The sequence below is a fragment of the Brachypodium distachyon genome, chromosome 2 (assembly GCF_000005505.3).
Source record: "Brachypodium distachyon strain Bd21 chromosome 2, Brachypodium_distachyon_v3.0, whole genome shotgun sequence".
Lineage (NCBI taxonomy): Eukaryota > Viridiplantae > Streptophyta > Magnoliopsida > Poales > Poaceae > Brachypodium > Brachypodium distachyon.
This window is the reverse complement of record NC_016132.3, coordinates 5,025,553-5,047,951: the sequence shown is the minus strand read 5'-3', so window position 1 is coordinate 5,047,951 and position 22,399 is coordinate 5,025,553. Positions and strand designations below refer to the sequence as shown.

General features: G+C 48.2%; 1 protein-coding gene and 1 pseudogene across 1 annotated transcript; both read left to right on the top strand.

Moving 5' to 3' along the window:
* The first annotated feature begins 368 nt into the window (after positions 1 to 368).
* Positions 369 to 2,365, top strand: LOC100846800 (annotated as a pseudogene).
* Positions 2,366 to 6,375: 4,010 nt separating this feature from the next.
* LOC112271131 (peptide-N4-(N-acetyl-beta-glucosaminyl)asparagine amidase A-like) lies at positions 6,376 to 8,378 on the top strand. The gene has a single exon (XM_024460159.1). It carries the CDS (start codon positions 6,432 to 6,434, stop codon positions 8,190 to 8,192), a length of 1,761 nt encoding a protein of 586 aa, XP_024315927.1. The 5' UTR covers positions 6,376 to 6,431; the 3' UTR covers positions 8,193 to 8,378.
* The last annotated feature ends 14,021 nt before the right edge of the window (positions 8,379 to 22,399 follow it).

The window sequence follows — 22,399 nt, the reverse complement described above, 5'->3', positions numbered from 1 at the left end:
TACTCAATCCGATCCATATCAGTTGTCGAAATCTTACATGTATCTATAGGTTTTTTGGACATAAATACATTCATATTTAGACAAATTTGAGACAATTAATATATATCAGGAAGTAGATCATTTAAGTATCCTCATTAGGCCCTGCATTAAGGCCAAGTGTCGTTGTACTTAAACTTGCAATCCAATTAACATGATGGGAATAAGATCATTATATCACTGGTCGCCGCAAAAATTATGCTCCACACTCCACAGTACTTCACTTCTACTCTTCCCCTACTTTTAAATCACAGTGCACTGTCGCTCTCCCTCCACTTTCAATCTTTTAAATTCCAACAGGAATCCCGCCATACACACAACAAGCACACAGTGATCATCCACAGCCAGCAAACAACCATGGCCGAGCCCTTCGTGCACGTCGTCCTCTTCCTCCTTCTCGCCACTGCTTCCCTTCCGATCGCCGTCGCCGCTTCGCCTCACAAGTTTCGTCTCCCGGCCACCGAAGTCGCCGCGATCGATGCGCTTGTACCGCCGCCTCCGCCACCGCCATCGGACCAACCCAGCACCTTCTTCGAGGTGGACAGGCCGCACCGGCCACCGCCGGGCAGCTTCGGCCCTTGCTCCACGTTGCTTCTCTCCCACTCCTTCGCTTACACCTACACCAAGCCCCCTGTCACGGCCACCTACACCCTCCCCCGTGCCTCGCCGCCGCGGGCGGCCGCGCCTCGGCGATCTCCCTCGCGGTGCTCGAGTGGCGAGCCGCCTGCCGCGGCGTCCAGTACGACCGCATCTTCGGCGTCTGGCTCGGCGGCGTCGAGCTCCTCCGCGGCTGCACGGCCGAGCCGCGCGCCAACGGCGTGGTCTGGTCCGTGTCCAAGGAAGTCACCAAGTACGCGTCCCTCCTCGCCGCACGCGGCGGCCCCTCCACGCTCGCCGTCTACCTCGGCAACCTCGTGGACGAGCAGTACACGGGCGTGTACCACGCCAACCTCACGCTCCACCTCTACTTCCGCCACCCGCAGCCGCAGCCGCAGCCGCAACCTCCCCAGCAACCAGGCCTCGGCCCCGCGGACGCCATCGTGCCCGTCTCCCAGAGCCTCCCGTTGAACGACGGGCTGTGGTTCCAGATCGAGAGCGGCGACGACGTCGGGTCCGCGAGCCTCGCCGTGCCGCGCAACGCCTACCGCGCCGTCCTCGAGGTGTACCTCTCGTACCACGGCGCCGACGAGTTCTGGTACACCAACACGCCCGACGGCCACGGCCCGTTCCGCGAGGTCACCGTCCGGGTCGACGGGGAACTCGTCGGCGCCGTGTGGCCGTTCCCGGTGATCTACACGGGCGGCATCAACCCGCTCCTCTGGCGCCCGATCTCCGGGATCGGCTCCTTCAGCCTCCCGTCCTACGACATCGAGCTCACGCCTTTCCTGGGCAAGCTGCTGGACGGCGACGCGCACGAGTTCGGCCTGTCCGTGACCAACGCCCAGAGCGCGTGGCTCGTCGACGCCAACCTCCACCTCTGGCTGGACCCCAGGGGCGCGCCGAGTACGGCGGGCATGACAAGCTACGACGCGCCGCCGCTGGACACGACCATCGCGTTCCGGACGGACGAAGCCGGCAGCGAGCTCTACTACACGACGGCGTTCCGGCGCGTGTCCGCCACGGGGTGGGTGCAGACGGCGTCCTACGGCAAGGTCACCGCGACGTGGAAGCAGCGGCTGAGCTACGAGAACACGAACGAGATCCAGGGCGACGACGAGCGGCAGTCCGTGAACCAGACCACGGACGCATACTCCGGCGTGCACGTCACGGCCGGCCGCGGCGTGGCGTACTCGCAGGAGGCGCAGCAGAGCTTCCCGCTCTACATGTACGTGGGGGTTGCCAGTGAGGCCCCCAACGGCTCCTACACCGTGGCGAGGCACGTGCGGCAAGGGTTCGCGGAGGAGAGGGCCGCCGCCGGCCGGTCGGGGCTCTTCTGGTCCAGGTCGCTGAGCAACGCGCAGGAGTGCGCCGTGGACGTGGACATGGACGACGAAGGGGACGCGGTCGGCGTGTCGTGGGGCACGCGGCAGAGGTACGTGTACGAGGCCAGCGACGGGTGTTACTCCCGGGACGTGACCAGCAGCGGGTACGACATAGTTTCTGATCACTCTGACGAGGTCTGCGTCAAGGGAGCTTCTTCTTCTTCTTCTCGTGCCGGCGGTGCCCGCGCCGTGCCGGATGAAGCTTTGGCACGGATGAGCTCCTGAGCATGGCACTGCTCTTGCAAAATGGTCGATGTAAACGTTGTATGGCCGCTACATATAGAACCACGAGATGTATGTTATTTTGTTGTAATAAGAGAGAGATCGCGACGAACACCTGACGAGAATTTGTACTTGGAAAATAGGCATTGCAGCTTCAGTTCAGTTCAGTTCGCGCACAAAGAAGCTGTAGGTCTTGACACGATGCGCTCAGAAAGATGATCGAAATTAGGGGGGACGGGCCGGACGGCCACAGATGGCGATGGAATAGAAGCCCGTTTGACCTCGGGCTGGTATGGATCTGGAAAGGCCTGACATAAAGCATCTGGCCTAGAACATGTTGAAAGACTGAAAGTACTTCTTGACCGGATCATCAGCGTTGAAACAGAACAACTACCCATGCAATTTCTATGAAGCCTTATGGTCTACCTCTTCCAGGCCTGTTGGGCTTTCGGTTGGGCTTAGAGCCGAAAATCCGAGTCCAGGACCAATGGAGAGCTTTACTTCTTGAAATTACAAGATCCATCTTGAAAATAAAATAAAAAATACATGCAAGTTTTTGTGGGAAAACGTCGCAGTCTTTCTTCTGCACTCGCCGGTAGCACGCCGCGAGCGAAACTCAATGCCGTCTCTGGACCTCCGAACCACATTAGAGACAGAAAAATGTTGTTGACGTACCAGCCGGAAAGTCGTTGGTCGGAGCCAGAAGACGCCGGCAACAATGATATGAGAAATAGACTACCGTCCCGGCGAAGAAGACGACGAAAAGGGTTGGATAACAATTCCAGATCCGGTTAGAAGGATCAGGGAAGACATAACCTCAATAACTCAGCGAAGTTGAAGCTCACCGAACCTCGCCGAGCGGAGAAGGAACCAACAAACCAAGACAGTAGACTACCTGTTAAACAAGAAGACAAAACTACTTCAAAAGAGCAGCGACCAAACGCCCCACACTTCTCAACGTTACCGACGAGATCGCTATCGACGAGGTGGACGAGGAGTTGAGAAAACCTTATTCTTGATATGCACGCACAATGCCGCTATCGCCACCATAGTGTCGCTCATGGTTGAACCAAAACTAACTTTAGTGATCTACTATGGCACCAAACGCAGGTCTATTGTCCATACCCTCTCGTACCGCTGGAGCGGCAAGCGGAGAAAGTAGGGACCCGGAACGGTCGCCGGCTGGCCGGAATGAGAAGAGAAGAGATCTGTTGCGGGGGCTAAGTCACGGGGTTTGCCTAGCGGCGGCTTTTTTGCGTTTATCGTAATCTAGCTCAATATCAAACTTAACCTAATAAGTCTGTATGGTTTTACTAGATGAAAGGCTAACGGTGCATGTGATAGACAATCCCCTATGGCTGTTTATGCTAAGGTGCTCGACATCACAGGATTAAAGACTGGCAATTTCGAAGGATGTCTTTTACAGTGCCTTCAAATGGCTGTGAGCCGTCCAATTTAATAGATCTAAAGGTCCCTATCAGTTTATACCGGTGGTAAAAAACAGGAGTAGCAAAAGAGTAGCAGTATGATGGAGGGCAAGATCGGTAGAATACCGAATAGAAAATTTTCTCTTTTTAAGAAGATGGCCCAGGCCCATATGTCGGCTATCGAGCAAGCCGTCCCTCGTGCTCTCGGTCGCTCGAAACAGGGAAGAGAACGTCCCTCATCGCTCGAAAGACGGAGGAACGGCCTAAGGATGCTGGAGGAGCAAGATGCTCGACGACGAACAGATGGAACGGCGCTTGTGTTGTTTCTCTCACGATGGCGGCGACGGAGTGGTCATTCGGTAATTTTGGCCTGAGCCTTTAGACTAACAAGGTTGTTGTATCTAAATTGTCTGATTTTTAGTCAGAGATTAGTGGAATCCTCAGCCGTTGGATATGGTTTGTGCTCTAAGATTCGAAAAGAATGATGAAAAAAGAAGAATAAAATAGCATATACTCCACAAATCTGCGACACTTATTAATGGATCGGAGAGAGCAGATACTAATCTGATGTTTCTGATTTGTCAACTCAGATTTAAGGTTGTTGCGCACTTGAGACGTAACCACACCCTTAGAATAATTCTATTACTCTCTTCTTCTTGTACGGAGTAGTATCCAAAGTTACCGTAAAAAACCTCTTTTAAAGTGCCTAGCCAATTTATCGCTTGTATGCGAGATTGCCTAAAAGACCTCACTTTTCCCCTTGCAGAGCTGCTCGCTGGATTGCTCCGGCCGCTGGAGCTATGAACATTTCAGAGAAGAACCTGTGCTCCTAGGGTGCGGTAATTGCTTAGATCAACAACAACAAGAAGGATCTCATCCCTTCGGCTGTTTTCTTTCTGCCATAAAAGAAGGAAATCGAACATGGATGATGCACACCTGCTCACCGATGGGTGGCGGCCACTCTGTCTTCTGGCCCGTCATGTGTGTGTTTTTCTCTATGCAGGACATAACTTGCATACACTAGTATATATCCTATGATGATGTTTTAAGCTAATAAAGTCCCTGGCTTTGGCTAAAAGAAAACCCTACCATGATCGAGTCTAGGTGGAACTTTGGAAGCGGTTGTCATGCGCCTATGCATGTTCATCCATCGAGACGGCGGGACCAAGAAATCCTTACGTTCTTTGATCATTGGTCGTCCAAATATCATCGGTCGCTGGACGCCCAGCGAGGCAACAACCCAGGCAACGCCAACAGAGAAGGGTGAAACGATCGAACCAAAACCGAGAGCACACACTTCCCTAGCTAAGCTAGCGCTCGTCATCCCAAATCCCAAATCCCCACGGGACGTGGCGCCGCCAGCCAGCCCGCCAGGCTGATACGCGGTCCCGACCTCCCTGACATGCACACAAGAAGGCTCGCTCGGCCGGAACGGCCTGGGAGCGAGCATGCACGATGTTCAGAGCCAGACAAAAAGCGTTAGGAGAGACGTCGCAGTCAAGCGAGCCAGGACCCAGCCACAGGCGACCGAGCCACCGCCGCAGCAGTTGCGTGCCGGCGCCCGGCCCAGCCTGTCAGTGCGCAACGGGCATTTGAGCGGTGTCGCTAGCGGTTGGTGCGAGGCAGCCATCGCAGAACGGGGTGGACCGAAGAAGAAAAAGCCTTGGTGTCCGGCTGGGCTTCGATCCTACGGAGTAGTTCCGACCAGTAATCCTGATCAGGCGGAAAAAAGTGCGTTTGAAAACGAGGCACCGGTGGATTCCAGCCTAGTCTCGGCAAGAAAACGACAGCTAACTATGAACGATCTGCGTGTCACCACAGCATTTCGAATCCGATCGATTGGCTTTTAGGTGGGGGCTGTTAACGAGTAACGAGACGGATCTCGACCGGGGTCAAGCTCGATCGGCCGACAGTGTGAGCGTCTCAGATCGGCTCGGCTTGATTGCACGGTGGAAGACGAGTGGCTTACATGTTCTCTCTCACGAGCTTTATTTTCTTTCGGAGGGGGCAATAATTGTGCTAAATGTCCGGCTGAGTATGAGTGGGATTACTAAATACATTTGCCACGATTGTTGTTTTATTAGGTTCATGAGCACGTATGGGATTGTGAGCACTATATTAATTTTGAAAACCACCATATGGCTGTAGTACTAGTGGTACTATGTGCGAGTTGATAGTGATAGATACGCGCCTTGATTCCACCTACATTTGTATTGTGATTAGGTGCGGGAGCCAGCGGCCGACAGTGTTGATAACTACGAAAACAATCCACTGGTCCCTCCAGCATGGAGTCCATGCCGTTTTGTTAGATGGCTGAGACCGTTTTCGCTTTACGACACTAGTAACATGCAACTTACGGAGTATTCAGCCACAAGTATCTCCTACGTTCTGTTTTAGACGATGGTTTTCTGTGTGCGGCGGTATTGACGCTGAAGATCGTCCTACGTCCTACGCAATACGGAGTCATTTCGGTGGGAACTTGGGCGGGGTGGCCTGGAATTGTGTTTCCAGCTGTGTATTGGGGTTATGTGCACTCGTCACACGTTTTCTTCTGTATTTTTCTGGGTCATTGTACATTTGTACATGGACAGTTCAGAGGCACTTCGGGGTGCCTTATTCGGCGCCAACAAACCGGATTGTCCTTTCTGAAAAGAAAATCGAAATATACATTCTTTATACACCGAAGGCGTCTCCCTTAAATTCCCGGCCTTCACGAGGACGGACACAGTCACACAGATCGTACGTGCAAATCACCAATCACACCATGCCTGCTTCCTCTGCTCCCCGCACCCTCCTCCTCTGCTCCTGCTTCCTCACTCTGCTCTTCCACTCCACCGCCGCTTCGCCGCGCGGCCTTCGCTTCTCGGCCGAGGACATCGATGCGGCGGCGCTGCCGGCTTCAAACCGGGCCAGCACCAGCCGCAGCAGCAGCAAGGCCAAGTCTACCTTCTTCGAGGTTAGCCGGCCGATCCACCCGCCGCGGGGCAGCCGCGGGCCCTGCTCCACGCTCCTCCTGTCCCACTCCTTCGCGTCCACGTTCAACAAACCGCCCATCACCGCCGCCTACTCGCCGCCGGCCTGCCTTCCCGCCGCAGGCGCCGGGGATGTCTCCTTCGCCGTCCTCGAGTGGACCGCCGAGTGCCACGGCGTCCAGTACGGCCGCACCTACGGCGTCTGGCTCGGCGGGGTGGAGCTCCTCCGCGGAAGCACCGCGGAGCCGCGCCCCGGCGGCGTGACGTGGTCCGTGCACAAGGACGTCACCAAGTACTCGTCGCTCCTCTCGGCCGGCAACTCCACGCTCACCGTGTACCTCGGCAACCTCATCGACGACAACTACAACGGCGTCTACGACGCCAATCTCACCCTCCACCTCTACTTCCGGGGATCCGCCGCCGCCGCCGCCGCCGCCGCCGACCGGTCGCCGTCCACGGCCGCGCAGGCTCCTGCGGACCTGATCCTGCCCGTGTCGAGAAGCCTTCCTGTGGACGACGGGCTGTGGTTCGTGGTCCAGAACACCACCGACATCGAGTCCGCGCCGGTCGCCGTGCCGGCCAACGCGTACCGCGCGGTGCTCGAGGTCTGCGTGTCGTCGCACGGCTTCGACGAGGCGTGGTACATGAACACGCCGGCGGAGAACGGGCCGTTCCGCGAGGTCACCGTGCTGCTGGACGGCGACGTGGTGGGCGCCGTGTGGCCGTTCCCGGTGATCTACACGGACGGCATCAACCCGCTCATCTGGCGCCCCATCACCGGCATTGGCTCCTTCAACATGCCCACCTACGACATCGAGCTCACGCCGTTCCTGGGCAAGCTTCTGGACGGCAAGGCGCACGAGGTCGGGTTCGCGGTGACCAACGCGCAGAGGTTCTGGTACGTGAACGCCAACCTCCACCTCTGGCTGGACCCCAAGAGCTCCGTCACCACGGGCGGCCTCGTCTCCTACGACGCGCCGAAGCTGGCCGGCAGCATCGTGGGGCACTCCAAGGACGGCTTCGACGGGGAGTACCGCGCCTCGGCGAGCCGGAACATCTCGGCCACAGGGTGGGTCATGAGCTCCACCCATGGCTACGTCACCACGAGCTTCACCCAGCGGCTGGTGTTCGCGAACACGAACGTGGTGAGCCACAAAGGGGACGCGCAGGACATCAACCAGACCATCGACGCGCGCACGGAGGTGGCCGGCGCGTACTACGCGCAGCGGGTGCACCAGAGCTTCCCGCTCTACATCTTCCAGGGCGCCGACGGCAGCGGCTCGAACCAGCGGCTGACGCGGCGTGTGGAGATCGGGTTCGTGGAGACCCGCGAGGGGCCGGCCAAGACGAGCACGCTGCGGAACATGCAGAAGGCGGAGGCGGAGCTGGTGATGCGGGCCGACAAGGAGGCCGGCGCGTCGTGGCGGATGCACCAGGTGTACAGCTACGGCGCCAGCAACGGCGCCTGCTACGTCAGGAACGTCACCAGCGTCGGCTACGACGTGCTCTTCGACCATTACGACGCGTCCTGCGGCGGGGCGAGCCGACGTTGACGCCTGGATTTAGCAAGTGTAGATGACCGCCGGGATAACGGCCGGAAGGGACCCCGGTGCAGACTGTAATGGGGACAGATGCGGGCCCTCGTAGTTTCCTTTAGTCCTTGCGTGTTATGATGTGTCCTTTCGTGCCCTTAGCTATGAATAAGAACAATGATCTGATACTCCCTCCGTTTCTTGAAATATGGCATATTAGAGCATCTCTAACCGCGCCCTCCTTTGACGTCCGGCGCAGCCGTTTTTAAGCCATTTGGGCGTGCCGGCGCAATTAGTTTTTTAGGGTTCCGTCATGACCAGCCGCGCCCCCAATACGAACTCCCAAAAAATTGAAAATAGACAAATTTTAACTAAATTCGGTGAAATTTAATTAAACATAAAGTTTTTTATTACATAATTCTAAAATAAAACAAACGGCCCGCGCGCTAGTCGCGGAAGTCGGCGAGGTAGGCGTCGGAGTCGGAGTCGAGGTTGATCGGCACCAGCTTCACCTCCGTCTTCGGCTTCTTCCCCGCTGCCTTCGCCGCCTTCTTCTTGGCCGCCTCCCTCGCGGCCTCGCTCGCGCTCCAGGCCATCTGTCATGCCGAAGCCGAGGCGTTCTGCCTCCTCGGCCTCGCGCTGGCTGGCGCGCTCGCCAGCAGCCCCGGGAACTCCTCGGGTTGCCGTCCGATCGGCTTTCGAGCGCCTGGCACTCGTAGGTCGGCTCCGGCCGGACCAAGCGGAGGTGGTGAGAGGGCATTTCGATCCCTAAGTGTTTTGGTGTTAATGACAACATGAGTCGTGGACTAATTGTGCTCGAGTGTTTCAGATGTGAGATCAAATGGCAAAAGACGGTTCGTTGTCCTCAAAAAGGAAAGAAGCGTAGAAGGATTTACGGCTTTTTATTTATATTGAGTCGTAGGAAATCCGTACTATTAAGAGGGAGTTCACATGGGAATGGTTTGGGTGAATCAACTTCACGTACACAAATCTACTATATTTGCACCCACATAAAGCCATTTTCTAAGTGGGAGAGAGACCACCTCATAATCTTAGGCTAAGGGTTTTGTGCCTAAATGTCTCCAGGGCGGCAGTGCGGCTCTATCCAGGCCGGTAGTACCGGGACTGGTAGTTCCGGCCCAGTACCGGAACCGCACCTAAACGCTACTGTCTTCTAGCGGTAGTGGGGCGGTACCGGAGCGGTACTACCGCTGGCGGTAGTACCTCTTTGCTACCTCTCTACCACCCGGCTGCGCAAAATACACTTAACGGCCAGTTTTTGAGGCGCCCTTTAAATAGGAGTCGTCCCCTACCTCGGGACTTCTTCTCCACTAAGTTATTCCTCTCTCCCCTAAATATAAGAGCTTCAAATTTCTAGATCTCCCTCCCTAGTGCTTTCCCACTCTTGATTCTTTGAGGATTGGAGGAGAAAATCTTGATCTAGGGTTTCACCAAATTGAAAAGTTGATTCCCCTTGTTTCCTTTGTGGTGCATCTACCTTTGTGGTAGAGCACTCCTCCAAATGAAGACGTACACCGACCCCAATAGGTGGAACTCCGGTGAAATCTTCGTCTCCCTGTGTGGTATCATTCTTGCCCCTTTACTTACTCGCAAAGCTTAATTGTTTATCTTGTGCTTCGGCTTTCAAGCAAGTTTCAATTGATTATCTATTGCTTGTGCTCGTGCTTCGGCTATTGCATCATACTAGGGCTGTTCATCATTTAGACGTTTTAGTGAACCCATGTATTGATGCGTGTATCCCATAAAAGTGAAAAGAAAAAGTAAAATTTGTTAGTTGTCTATTCATCCCCCCTCTAGTCGACCATACCGATCTTTCAATTGGTATCAGAGCCTCGTCTCTTAAATAGGGCTTAACCACCTTAAGAGTATGGCCGACGTGAGTGAGGTGGTTGGAAACAAAGCTACTATGGGCACCAAAGTGAGTATGGACATGTTGATTAAGCTTTTGAGATATCTTAAGCCATCCATACTCATTGAGGTTAAATCCGTAGTGGCCAAGTGCCTTAAAGCCAATGCTCCCACTACATCTTATACCAGCACCGAGTTGCCCAAATCCTCACCCGTTGTGGAAATGGACAAACCGGGTGTGGATGCCAAAGCAATAAAAGCTAAGGCTAATGCTAGTGATGTGAGAGCAAACCATTCCCAAGAAATAGGCGGTTTGGGGTCATATTGTGAGGTGTCCTCATCTCAACATTTTGCATCCCCTTTCATTTCCATGCCTCATTTTATCCCTCAAGGCCCTCCACCAAATCTAAATGCATCTAACTTTTCTAATTTGTTATTTTGTATGAGATCTTATATTTGTAGTACTTCAATTGAATTATGGAGAATCATTGAGGATGGGTACAAGCAACATGATCAAAGAAACTTAACTTCGAGAGAGTATATTGATTTTCTACTCAATGCAAGTGCATTGCATATTATTGAAAAGTCTCTTCAAGTGGAGAATTTTTCTCATATCCATTCGTGCACCACCGCCAAAGAAGATTGGAATTATCTTGTCACAAACCTTGCTTTGAAGGCCAAGGTGTCACATCAAGAAGAAGAGGAAGAAGAGAGAGAGAGGAAGAGGAGAGTTGTCCCGAAGCAATACAATATGCTTATAATGAACATATGGCTCTAGCTTCAAGAACATCTTGGGACAACAAGAACTTTAAGCCAAGTAATTCAAAGTATATTACAAGCTTAAAGCCACAAAGCATGTCGGTGGCTCAAGAAGAATACTTGTCGGGAGATGATGAAGAAGGACAAGATGACGAGGTAGTGGGAGTGGCCTTGTTGCCATTTCCACCACCTCCTCACCTTCAATCTCCCTGTTCGACTCTCCCAATGAAAAAAGAGATTTACCAACAAGTGCCTCATGGCCAAAGGTAACAGCGTAACTCCTTCCAATAAAATAATCATGCGACCAAGTGTATCTTTGATGAATTGTGTGGAAGAACAAGATGTGGCCAAGGTTGAGGTAAATGACTTTGATAAGTTCATGGCTAGCATAAAGGGAGAGACCAAGAGGTATTTTGAAGTCCTCTTGGGACCAATGCCCTTCTTGAGGAGAAAGAAGAGATCATCATTGAGAAGGAAGGTTTTGAACGTGAAGCCGCGAATGAGATCGTGGAGCTCTCTCAAGCTTTGGAAGAAGAGCAAGCAAATAGGGAAGTTATTGATGAATCTCTTACTTTAGAACTTTCTAAGGTTAAAGGTTCTTATAAACATGCTATGTCGCTTGCGGATGAATATTTGGCTAATATTGAAAATATTGAGGATGGTCATGCTAGACCCCTAGGGGACTTTGAGCAACTTGAAAAGGAACACAAATCTTTGAAGCGTGAGCTTAAGACACTCAAAGAGTCTCGTGATAATCTTCAATGTTCTCTTGTGGAAGAAATGGGTTCTAATAGTCCTCCTAGTGTTAATGTTGCTTCAACTAACCCTTGTTGTGAGCATGTATCTCTTGTGGAGGAGAACATTAGGTTGAAGGCCCAAATTGAAAAGGGTCTAGCCACTTGCATCCAAGGGGATAAGAACCTAAATGACCTTTTGAGCAATCAAAAGGAATCTAGTGAAAAGGAAGTGCTTGAGTATGTGCCTAATTCCAAAAGCAACAACAACAACAAGAAGACCAAGCCTACTCCCCAAACTAACGTTTCTTTTGTGAAGGAAGGGGAGTTGGCTAAGGAGAAGGCTAAGAACAAGAAGAGTGGCAAGGCCACTTATGATAATAGTGCCGGTGATTTTAATCCCTCATATGTTCTTTGTCATGCTAATGATGGGCATGTTTATGCCAAATTTGTTGGTTTTCTTTACGAATATGTTGAATGGTCTATTTGGATTCCTAAGACCCTTGTTGCTAACAAAAGGGAATCGGTTGAAAAATGGGTTTCCAAGACCAAGACTTGATCTTTTAGGTGTTTGCTTCCGGTGGTGCGCCATGGATAATTGGTAGCAGTGCTACAAATCATATGACCGGGAGCATGTAAGGATTTGGTTGTTGAGCTTAAACCTTATTCATCTAGCTACAACCAAGTTATATTTGGGGACTTTTCAAATTAAAAGATTGTGGTTGTGGTACTTGCATTGAAGGTAAATTACATGAGAAGAGAGGCTTCCCCACAAGAATATATTGTCACTTCCAAGAGGCCCTTGGAGCTCCTTCACTTGGATCTCTTCGGCCCTCCAACTAATGATAGTCTTGGCGGTAAGAAATATTGTTTCGTCATTGCTGATGATTATTCTAGGTACACATGGGTATATTCTTGAAGTTCAAGAGTGAGACCCAACAAACCATCATCGACTTTGCCAATGAAGCCCAACGCCAATATGGTATAATATTTTGGCTATTAGAAGCGACAACGGCACCGAGTTCAAGAACTACACCTTGGATGAATTTTTGAGTGATGGGGGTATCAAACGTCAATATTCCGCTGCATTTACCCCTCAACAAAATAGTGTTGTGGAGAGAAAGAATATGACTCGTATGGAAGCGGCAAGGACATTGTTGGAGGAGTTTAACTCTTCTTACAACTTTTGGGCCAAAACAATTAACATTGCATGCCATGCAACCAACCATCTCTATCTCCACAAGATCTTGAACAAGACTCCTTATGAAATTCTAGCGAGACACAAGGCTAACCTCAAGTACTTTCGGGTGTTCGGTTGTAAGTGTTTCATTTTCAAGAAAGGTATTCGTTTAGCTATGTGTGAACTTAAACTTATGAGGGCATATTTGTTGGTTATGTTTCTTACCCCCATGCTTATAGAGACAACAACAAATCCATTTGAATTGTTGAAGAATCTTGTAGCATGGAGTTTGACGAGAATAATGGCTCACATGTGGGGCAAGTTGATCTTGTTGATGTAGATGTTGAAATTCCTCCCCAAGCCATACGAAGAATGGGCATAGGTCAAATCATGCTCATTGAGAAACCCCGTGTGGAAGAAGGAGAAGAATAATGCTCCACTCAAGTGGAGTCCTCACCTACACAAGATCCACAAGCAAACCAAGAACAAGAACAAGTCTCTCTTGTTGATGACCAAGTTGATCAAGGGCAAGATCAAACTCAAGATGTTGGTGATTCATCATCAAATGATGCCCAAGATCAAGATCCTCAAGATGATCAGGCTTCCATTGAGCGTCAAGATATATCTCAAGAAGCTCTTGATCGTCGTGCTATGAGGATCGCCTCACGTCTTCAACAACAAGAACACACCTTGGACAAGGTCCTAGGAAGCGTGAGGAAAGGGGTAACAACTCATAGATAATTAGCTAACTTTTGTGAACATCATGCTTTTGTCTATTGTGTTATGCCTCAAAAGGTACATGAAGCACTCGAAGATCCGGTTTGGCTTAATGCCATGGATGAAGAATTAAACAACTTCGAGCGCAACTAGTGTGGTCATTGGTTGAGAAGCCATAGGATTAATTGCAAGAATGTCATATGGACCAAATGGATATTTAAGAACAACCAAGATGTCCTTGGGCAAGTGACAAGGAACAAGGCAAGATTGGTGGCTCAATGTTTTCCCAAGTCGAGGGTATTGACTACAGTGAAACTTTCGCTCCCGTTGCTTGCCATGAATCTTTTCATATCTTGCTTGCATATGCATCACATCGTAATATTACTTTGCATATGGATCACATTAAAAGTGCATTTCTCTATGGTCCACTAAATGATTTGGTGTATGTCAAAGAACCACCGGTATTTGAGAATCCTAAATTTCCTAACCACATCTATAAACTTGATAAGGCGCTCTATGGACTTATGAAAACTCCACATGCGTGGTATGAGCACCTTAGAGAGTTGTTAGTAGATTGTGGGTTTGAAATTGGGCTAATTGATCCTACTCTTTTTACTAAGAGATTTGGTGGTGATTTGTTTATACGCCAACTATATGTTGATGGGATTATATATATTTGGTTATTATAACAATGCTTTGAGTGATGATTTTCTAAGCTAATGACCGATAAGTTTGAGATGTCTATGATGGGTGAATTGGAGTTCTTTCTTGGATTCAAAATCAAACAATTGAGAGGACGGATTTTCATTAATCAAGCTAAATATACCCAAGAAATGCTCAAGAGATTCAAGATGGATGATGCCTAGTGTGCAAGAACTCCAATGCCAACATCAAGTTCTCTTGATCTCGATCCCAATGGTAATATGTGGATCAAAAGGTATATTGTTTTATGATTGGATCTTTAATCTACCTTTGTGCATCTAGATCGGATATTATTTGAGTGTGGGTGTTTCTGCAAGATGTCAATCCGCACCAAGAGATTGTCACTTATTTAGTGGCGGTCAAAAGAATCTTTTGATACTTGGTTCATACCTCAAACTTTGGATTATGATATCCTAAAGGTTCAAGTTCAATTCTATTGGATATTCGGATTTGGATTGGGCGGGAGACAAAATGGATACGAAGTTCACATCCGGGGCTTGCCAATTTATTGGTAGGTCTTTGGTGTGTTGTCTTCTAAGAAGCAAAATTGTGTGTCTCTATCTACCACCGAAGCCGAGTACGTCGCAGTTGCAAGTTGTTGTACACAATTGTTATGGATGTAGAAACCTTATTGGACTTTGGAATCACTTGTGAAAGGGTGCCTCTTTTGTGTGACAATTGGAGTACTATCAAGATTATCCACAACCCCGTGCAACATAGCAAGATGAAGCATATTGAGATTCGTCATCATATTCATTTGAGTACACGTGGAACGTGGTGATATATATTGAGCTCTCATTTGTAGCCACCGGCAAGCAACTAGCTGATATTTTCATGAAGCTACTTGACGAAGCAAGATTATGTCAATTGAGGTGTGAGCTAGATATCATAAGATTCAAGTAATGTGGTATGATGAACTTGCACACCTACCCACGGTTGACATTTATCTTGTTTTGGTGTAGGCATGAATGTAGGGAGAGCATAGCTCTATTCATGGGCAAATGCTACTTCTACTATTCATAAATTGTTTTATTTACTTTGTGCTTAATTGTGAGTTTTGATTCTTGAGCCCAAGATTTTATCTTCGAGGTGTCAAGATCATATTTGCTCAAACATGGTGGCTAAGGCCACCACCTCCTCATGTGAGGAGTTGGTTCTTATTTGGAATTCATTGCATATCTAGTAAAGTATGACACTATATGATTATCTATGGAAAAAAACACTCATAATTGGTTTTTAATTTGCTACTTGCAATTTGAGTGTGTATTGCCATATTGTATACTTTGTGTGCATCTTATCCTTAGCCTTTAATCTTACCTTGAAACCATCTATTCTCAAAGCACAAGTTCCATGTTTTGAAACTCGGAGGTTCCACCATTTCACTGTACTACCGCTCCTCCCAGGGCGGTACTACCGGACGATGGTACAACCACCCTTCACAGGGCGGTACAACCACCGATAGTGGATTTCTAAAGAGTGAATGGGCCGGGGCTGGTCAAGTGGGAGTTTTCTTCCTTCTCCATCCGTGCCCCCAACTATATAGTTCCTCCACTCCCTTCTTTGGCGAACTCCCCAAGCTAATGTTTGGATCCACCGGTTATCCGGTCCTCCCAAACATCTATTCCACGGGAACCGTTTCCCTTCGTCTCCTCTATCATGAAAACGGGTAATTTTCTCTAGAGTTGATGCCCTAGGTGTTTTTGTGAGCAATGTGCCATGTCTATTGGTAGAATCTAGTCTTGGAGTAGCTTTGTTTCCAGGAGTTTGTGTGCTTATCTATTCCCTCGTATCTATAGATCTTTCACAGGTGCTAGCTCAAGCAAAGCTATGGAAAGAAAGTGATCAAGAAAAGAGAGATCTTTAGAAAAAGAAACATGCCGAGTCAAGGTTTAGTTTTCAAGGTGACTTCGGTCATTGTGATGATATTGTTCTTGAGATGCCACATAGAGCACCAAGCAAGAATGAGAGTGTGTTTGGAAAGATAGAAAGGAAGATGAAGAAAGTGTTTTGTTTCCAACAAGAATGCAAAGATCATCCATTTCAATGAAAAGAAGATGTTGAGAGCAATCAGTATGGATGATGCTAGTGGAAGCAAATCAAATTTGTCACCCTTGAAGAATGGAAATCAATTCATGGAGTTTGAGATGAAGATGAAGTTTTCCACGTCAACCTCCAACCCAATATGAAGAAGATGACTCCCAAGACAAAGAAGAAGATGAAGCCTCCATAGCCTCCGGTTGATCTCCTTTTTTGGGACATTCTTTCCTTTTTGGTGTCTTGATGCCAAAGGGGGAGAGGTTTAGATAAGTCTCGGAGAGATTAGCGAAGAGTTGTGAGGTTTAGATTGCTAGACTTGCGGGGATTTGCAAGGGTTTTTAAGTCACAAGCTTGGTTCTTTATACATTTCATTTGATGGTGCTTGTGAACTTTATTTGTGTGTGGTTTGATTGATACATTTATTTATGCCATTTGTGTCATTGCTTTGAACTAATGATGACCTTTTTAGGTCCTTATGCTTTGGTACATTTTGTGTAAGACATGTTCTTTGTATGCTTGATATGTAATAGCTTGTCATGTGCTTAATGTTCACTTTGTGATGTGTTTTGTGCCTATTATGACTTGCTATATATCATATGTGCTTTATATCTATCTCATGTCTTACTAATCATGTGTGGAGATGCTTTTAGTTTTGCCTTTGTAGAGTTTGCTTCATCACATGATCTATTTGGCAAAGGTATGCCCTTCGTGGGATTTTTTGTGAGACATGGTTGCTTTTATATGCATGAGTCTTTATAGCTTAAGTCATTTGGTGTTATTGTGTTTTACTCTATACCTATGATGTGCTTTGTTTTTATGGTCTATCTTTTCATGCATATTTGCTCTATGTCTATATCATGTCTTACTAATTGTGTTGTGGAGATGTTTTTAATTTTGCCCTTCTAGAATTGCTCCATGACATGATCTCATTGCAAAAAGTATGATTTCAATTGTTGGATGTATCTAACCCATATGCTTCATGAAAGCATTGCTCTATATATATTGTTGGATAAGTCCATGTACTGTTCATCCACTTTTGATATGCCTCTTGGAGGCATGATCTATATCTTGTATGAATGATCCCTTACATATCTATGTGAAGCTCTCGTTGAAATATCCTAAATCCTTTGCAATTGAGTTGTTGGTTTATAAAATCTAGGGAGCGTTGATCCTAGAATATGTGCACTTTGCATTCCAAAAGCAAATTTGAACGGTGCATATATCTAGGGGGAGCCCGTCTACAGTTTATATCCCTTTACTTTAAGCTCTATTGTTATATCTTATTGCAAATCGTTGTGTTGTCATCAAACACCAAAAAGGGAGAGATTGAAAGGGCATTTCGATCCCTAAGTGTTTTGGTGTTAATGACAGCATGACTCGTGGACTAACCGTGTGCTCGAGTGTTTCAGATGTGAGATCAAATGGCACAAGACGGTCCGTTGCCCTCGAAAAGGAAAGAAGCGTAGAAGGATTTACGGCTTTTTATTTATATTGAGTCGTAGGAAATCCGTACTATTAAGAGGGAGTCCACATGGGAATGGTTTGGGTGAATCAACTTCACGTACACAAATCTACTATATTTGCACCCACATAAAGCCGTTTCCTAAGTGGGAAAGAGACCACCTCATAATCTTAGCCTAAGGGTTTTGTGCCTAAATGTCTCCAGGGCGGCAGTGCAGCTCTATCCAGGCCGGTAGTATCGGGGCCGGTAATTCCGCCCCGGTACAGGAATCGCACCTAAACGCTACTGTCTTCTAGCGGTAGCGGGCCGGTACCGGAGCGGTACTACCGCTGGCGGTAGTACCTCTCTGCTACCTCTCTACTACCCGGCTGCGTGAAATACACTTAATGGTCAGTTTTTGAGGCGCCCTTTAAATAGGAGTCGTCCCCTACCTCGGGACTTCTTCTCCACTAAGCTATTCCTCTCTCCCCTAAATACAAGAGCTTCAAATTCCTAGATCTCCCTCCCTAGTGCTTCCCCACTCTTGATTCTTTGAGGATTGGAGGAGAAGATCTTGATCTAGGGTTTCACCAAATTGAAAAGTTGATTCCCCTTGTTTCCTTTGTGGATTTTGTTACTCTTGAGATTTTGGGATCCCTAGCTGGAAGGTGTCTCTTCAAAGCCTCCAATCTTGTGAGGAGGTGCTTGAGGATTCGGGAAGGAGTTTCCAATTAAGTTGTGCAATTGTGCTCTTCTCCTTGTTTATAAGGGTTCGACGTTCGCCTTGAAGGAAGCCACTAGTGGAACTCACCCCACCTTTGTGGTATTGTGAGAGCTCATCCCACCTTTGCGGTGTGGTGAGTTGGAGGATAGAGTGAGCCCTTGTGGTGCCTCTACCTTTGTGGTACAGCACTCCTCCAAATGAAGACGTACACCGACCCCAATAGGTGGAACTCCGGTGAAATCTTCGTCTCCCCGTGTGGTATCATTCTTGCCCCTTTACTTACTCGCAAAGCTTAATTGTTTATCTTGTGCTTCGGCTTTCAAGCAAGTTTCAATTGATTATCAATTCCTTGCGCTCGTGCTTCGGCTATTGCATCATACTAGGGGTGTTCATCATTTAGACGATTTAGTGAACCCATGTATTGATGCGTGTATCACATAAAAGTGAAAAGAAAAAGAAAAATTTGTTAGTCGCCTATTCACCCCCTCCCCCTTTAGTCGACCATACCGATATTTCAGGTGGCCGCGAGGTGGCGAGGGCACCCGACGACGGGAGGACTAACCCGGCTCGTTCTTGATGCGCAGCGCCGGCAAAGAGGCGCTGCGGGAGGACGAACCGGAGCCGGAGGGACCGGCCCAATACCAGTGCCGGCCCGCCGGAGGCGGAGTCTCCAGCCGAGGTTTTTGCCGGCGGCGATGTGAGCCAACACCAGGTTACCAAGGACCGGGTCAGGATATGACTCCATATGGGTAGTGGTTGACCGTTTGACCAAGGTCGCCCATTTCATACCGGTAAAGACCACTTATACCAGTGCTCAGTTAGCAAAGCGCTATACGTTCAGGATTGTATGCACATATCCTTAGACAGCTTATTTAACGAATCGGGGAGTAACGAAATAGAACATCGTAGAATTAGAACCAATTTTCCCTTGAAAGAATTATGCACTTTTTTTTTCATTTGTTATGGATGTTGATTTCATAAATAATGCTATTCCGTATATTAGGAGAAACTACCAAATCTTCCTTACGATTATGCAGCAAATGGTCAGCAAGTATAACACTATATGGGGTACCCAAAGAAATAGTCTCAGACAGAGGTATCCAATTTACCTCAAGATTTTGGGGACATCTACATGAGTCTCTAGGAACGAGACTGGAATTCAGTACAACGTTTCGTCCGCAGACGGATGGACAGACCGAAAGAATAAATCAGATCCTTGAGGATATGCTGAGAGCCTGCGCTCTAGATTATGGATCCAATTGGGATGACAACCTACTGTATGCAGAATTCTCATACAACAACAGCTTTCAAGCAAGCATTGGAATGTCACCGTTTGAAGCTTTGTATGGTAGGAAGTGCAGAACACCATTGTTATGGGATGGTGTAGGAGACTATAGCCTATTCGGTCCTGATATGATAAAAGATGCAGAAGAAAAGGTTAGGCTTATCCGAGACAGACTAAAGGTAGCTTCAGTCAAGACAGAAGAGCTATGCAGACTCAAAACCTACGAAGGTTACCTACGAGGTTGAAGATAGGGCGTATCTCAGAGTCTCACCGATACGCGGAGTTAAGAGATTTGGAATCAAAGGAAAGCTAGCATCCCGCTACATTGGACCTTTCAAGATCCTATCCCGCCAAGGAGAGGTAGCCTACAAATTAGACTTACCAGAAGCACTTTCAAGTGTCCATAATGTGTTTCACGTATCGCAACTGAAGAAGTGTCACCCTGAGATGGCCGACACACAGTTGAGACACGATTCCGCTCGAGGAGGTCCAGCTGCAAAGTGATCTCACCTATGAGAAGAAACCGATCAGGATCTTGGATACAGCTGAGACACATACCTGATCCAAGACCATCAAGTTCTGCAGGGTACAGTGGGACCATCACACTGAAGAAGAAGCCACATGGGAACGCGAGGATGATCTTCGAGAAGACCACCCACACCTCTTTGCTAGCCAAACCGAATCTCGAGGACGAGATTCATCTTATGGGGTTAGGTCTGTAACATCCCAAAATTTTAAACCTTTTCATGTGCATTGCATTCATGAGCATCATGCCACATTTGCATTTTTGGATCGTGTTTTAAATTCCAAAAAGGCTTTGAAAAGAGTTTTCTCCATTTTTAAACCTTAGTATTTTTACCCATTTGAGTTTTAGGATTTTAAAACCAATAAGGTTTTGAGCATAAAAGGGGTTTATTGCACTATTAAGCTGCCCCATATTTTTGGTGTTTAAATTTGGGTACAAAAACTATTTAGTTTTATTATTTATAAAGCCCTAAAGGCAATCGTATAAGCAAAACTATTTTTAAATATTTTATTTTGAGGGGAAATTAGTCCCAAAAGTTGAATCATATTGTAATATGATTCTACAAATTTTTCTGGGATTTATTTGAATTGATTTGGACTTCAAAATCAAAAGTTATAAGGGAAAAACAGAAAAGGAAAAAGGGAAAAGAAAAAGAAAAAAAAAGAGGAAGAAGGAAACCGGACCGACCCAACTGGGCCGGTCCACTTACCTCGCGCGCCCACAGCCCAGCCCGCATGCGCGCGCCCGAGCAGCTGGCAGGCGGGCCCCGCCTGTCAGACTCATCTTCTCCAGAAGGCAAGCCCGTGGAATCCCCACGCGTGACGGCCGCGTGCCATCGCCGGGATTCTTCACTTCCCGTGCTCCCCGTTAGTTGCCCTGCGCGTCCATATAAAGCCCCGGACCCCCTCTCTCTATTCCCCCTTCTCGCCGTCCCTATTGCACCCCTAGGCCGTCGAAATTTCTCGCCGAACATTGCTTTTGCCGCTGCCAAGTCTTGCACGCCGCTGGCGACCAATTAGGTAATCGACGCCGCCGCTTGCGCCATCTTCTTCCCCTCTCCTTTGCGCTGTTTGTGATGCACTTCGTTTTGTTTATGGTGCCCCACAACCCCGACCTCGCCGTCGACTGAAGCACCGTCGTCGCCGCCACCTACCGGAGGAGCTAGACGACGCCCCCGGCCACCCCAAGGAGGACCGGCGCCGCCCTCTTCTCCGCCGCGCCGAGGCGCACCGCCTGCGCCTTTTTCCCGAAGCCGAGGACCACCGGAGCCGCCCGCGCCGCCACTTCCCGAGCCGCCGCCGCCGACGCGCCCTCGCCGGAACCCTAGCGCCGCCGCCGGTAAGCCTTGGTTGAATCTCACCCGTCCGATCTAGAACCGACGCCTAAGATTAGATCACTTACTCCCCGAACCGGTATCCAATCTCGGCCGTCCATCATCACTTAAATTGAATCTAACGGCCCATGTTTTATTCCCACCCGAACCGGTACGCGCCAATAGGAAGCCGCCACGTGTCGCGGCTTAAAAATTAAAACTGAATTCCCGGTTAGATTATATGGCAATTTGCAGAAAAACCCCTAGAACTTCAAATGCTCATATCTTTTAATCCATTTGGCCAAATTTGATGTTCTACACCTTTTTGGAAACCTCTCAGCCTCTAGAATCTTTTGGCATAATTTAATCTTAAATTTGAATAATCTAAACCCAGTCAAATTACAGAAAGGCTTTTAATGTCATTTAATTCATATCTTTTGTTTTAAAAATCCTTCTTAATTGAAACCAGTGCCAAAATTTTTGGCTTAATGTTCTCTGTTCATTGTAACAGAGAAATAACTTTTTGATTTAATTAGTTGGCTGCTGCTAATAAAACCTTGTTTTAGGCTTTTAAAACCCTTTTGTAAACCTTGCTTTTAACTTGTAGTTTTAAAATTAATTTGTTTAATCCTTTTGACCAGAGGACTAATTTAGTGAGTATGTGAAACTGAAACCTTTCTTGTCGAATAAAATAAACCAAATCATGTCGCATGCTTGCATGGCATCATAGCATACTTTCTTTTGTCGTGTTGTGAATTGTTTGTTTATGTATGTGTATGTTTGTTTATTTTAGTTTACTCGGAGAGCAAACCATGCGATTGTGACTAGTGTTTGAACTCCAACTGCTATCAAAGCAAGTTCACTTTGACCATGATCGTATTATTTTAATATGCACTAGATTTTATTAGTTGCATTGTTATGATTATTATTGTACCTATGCTA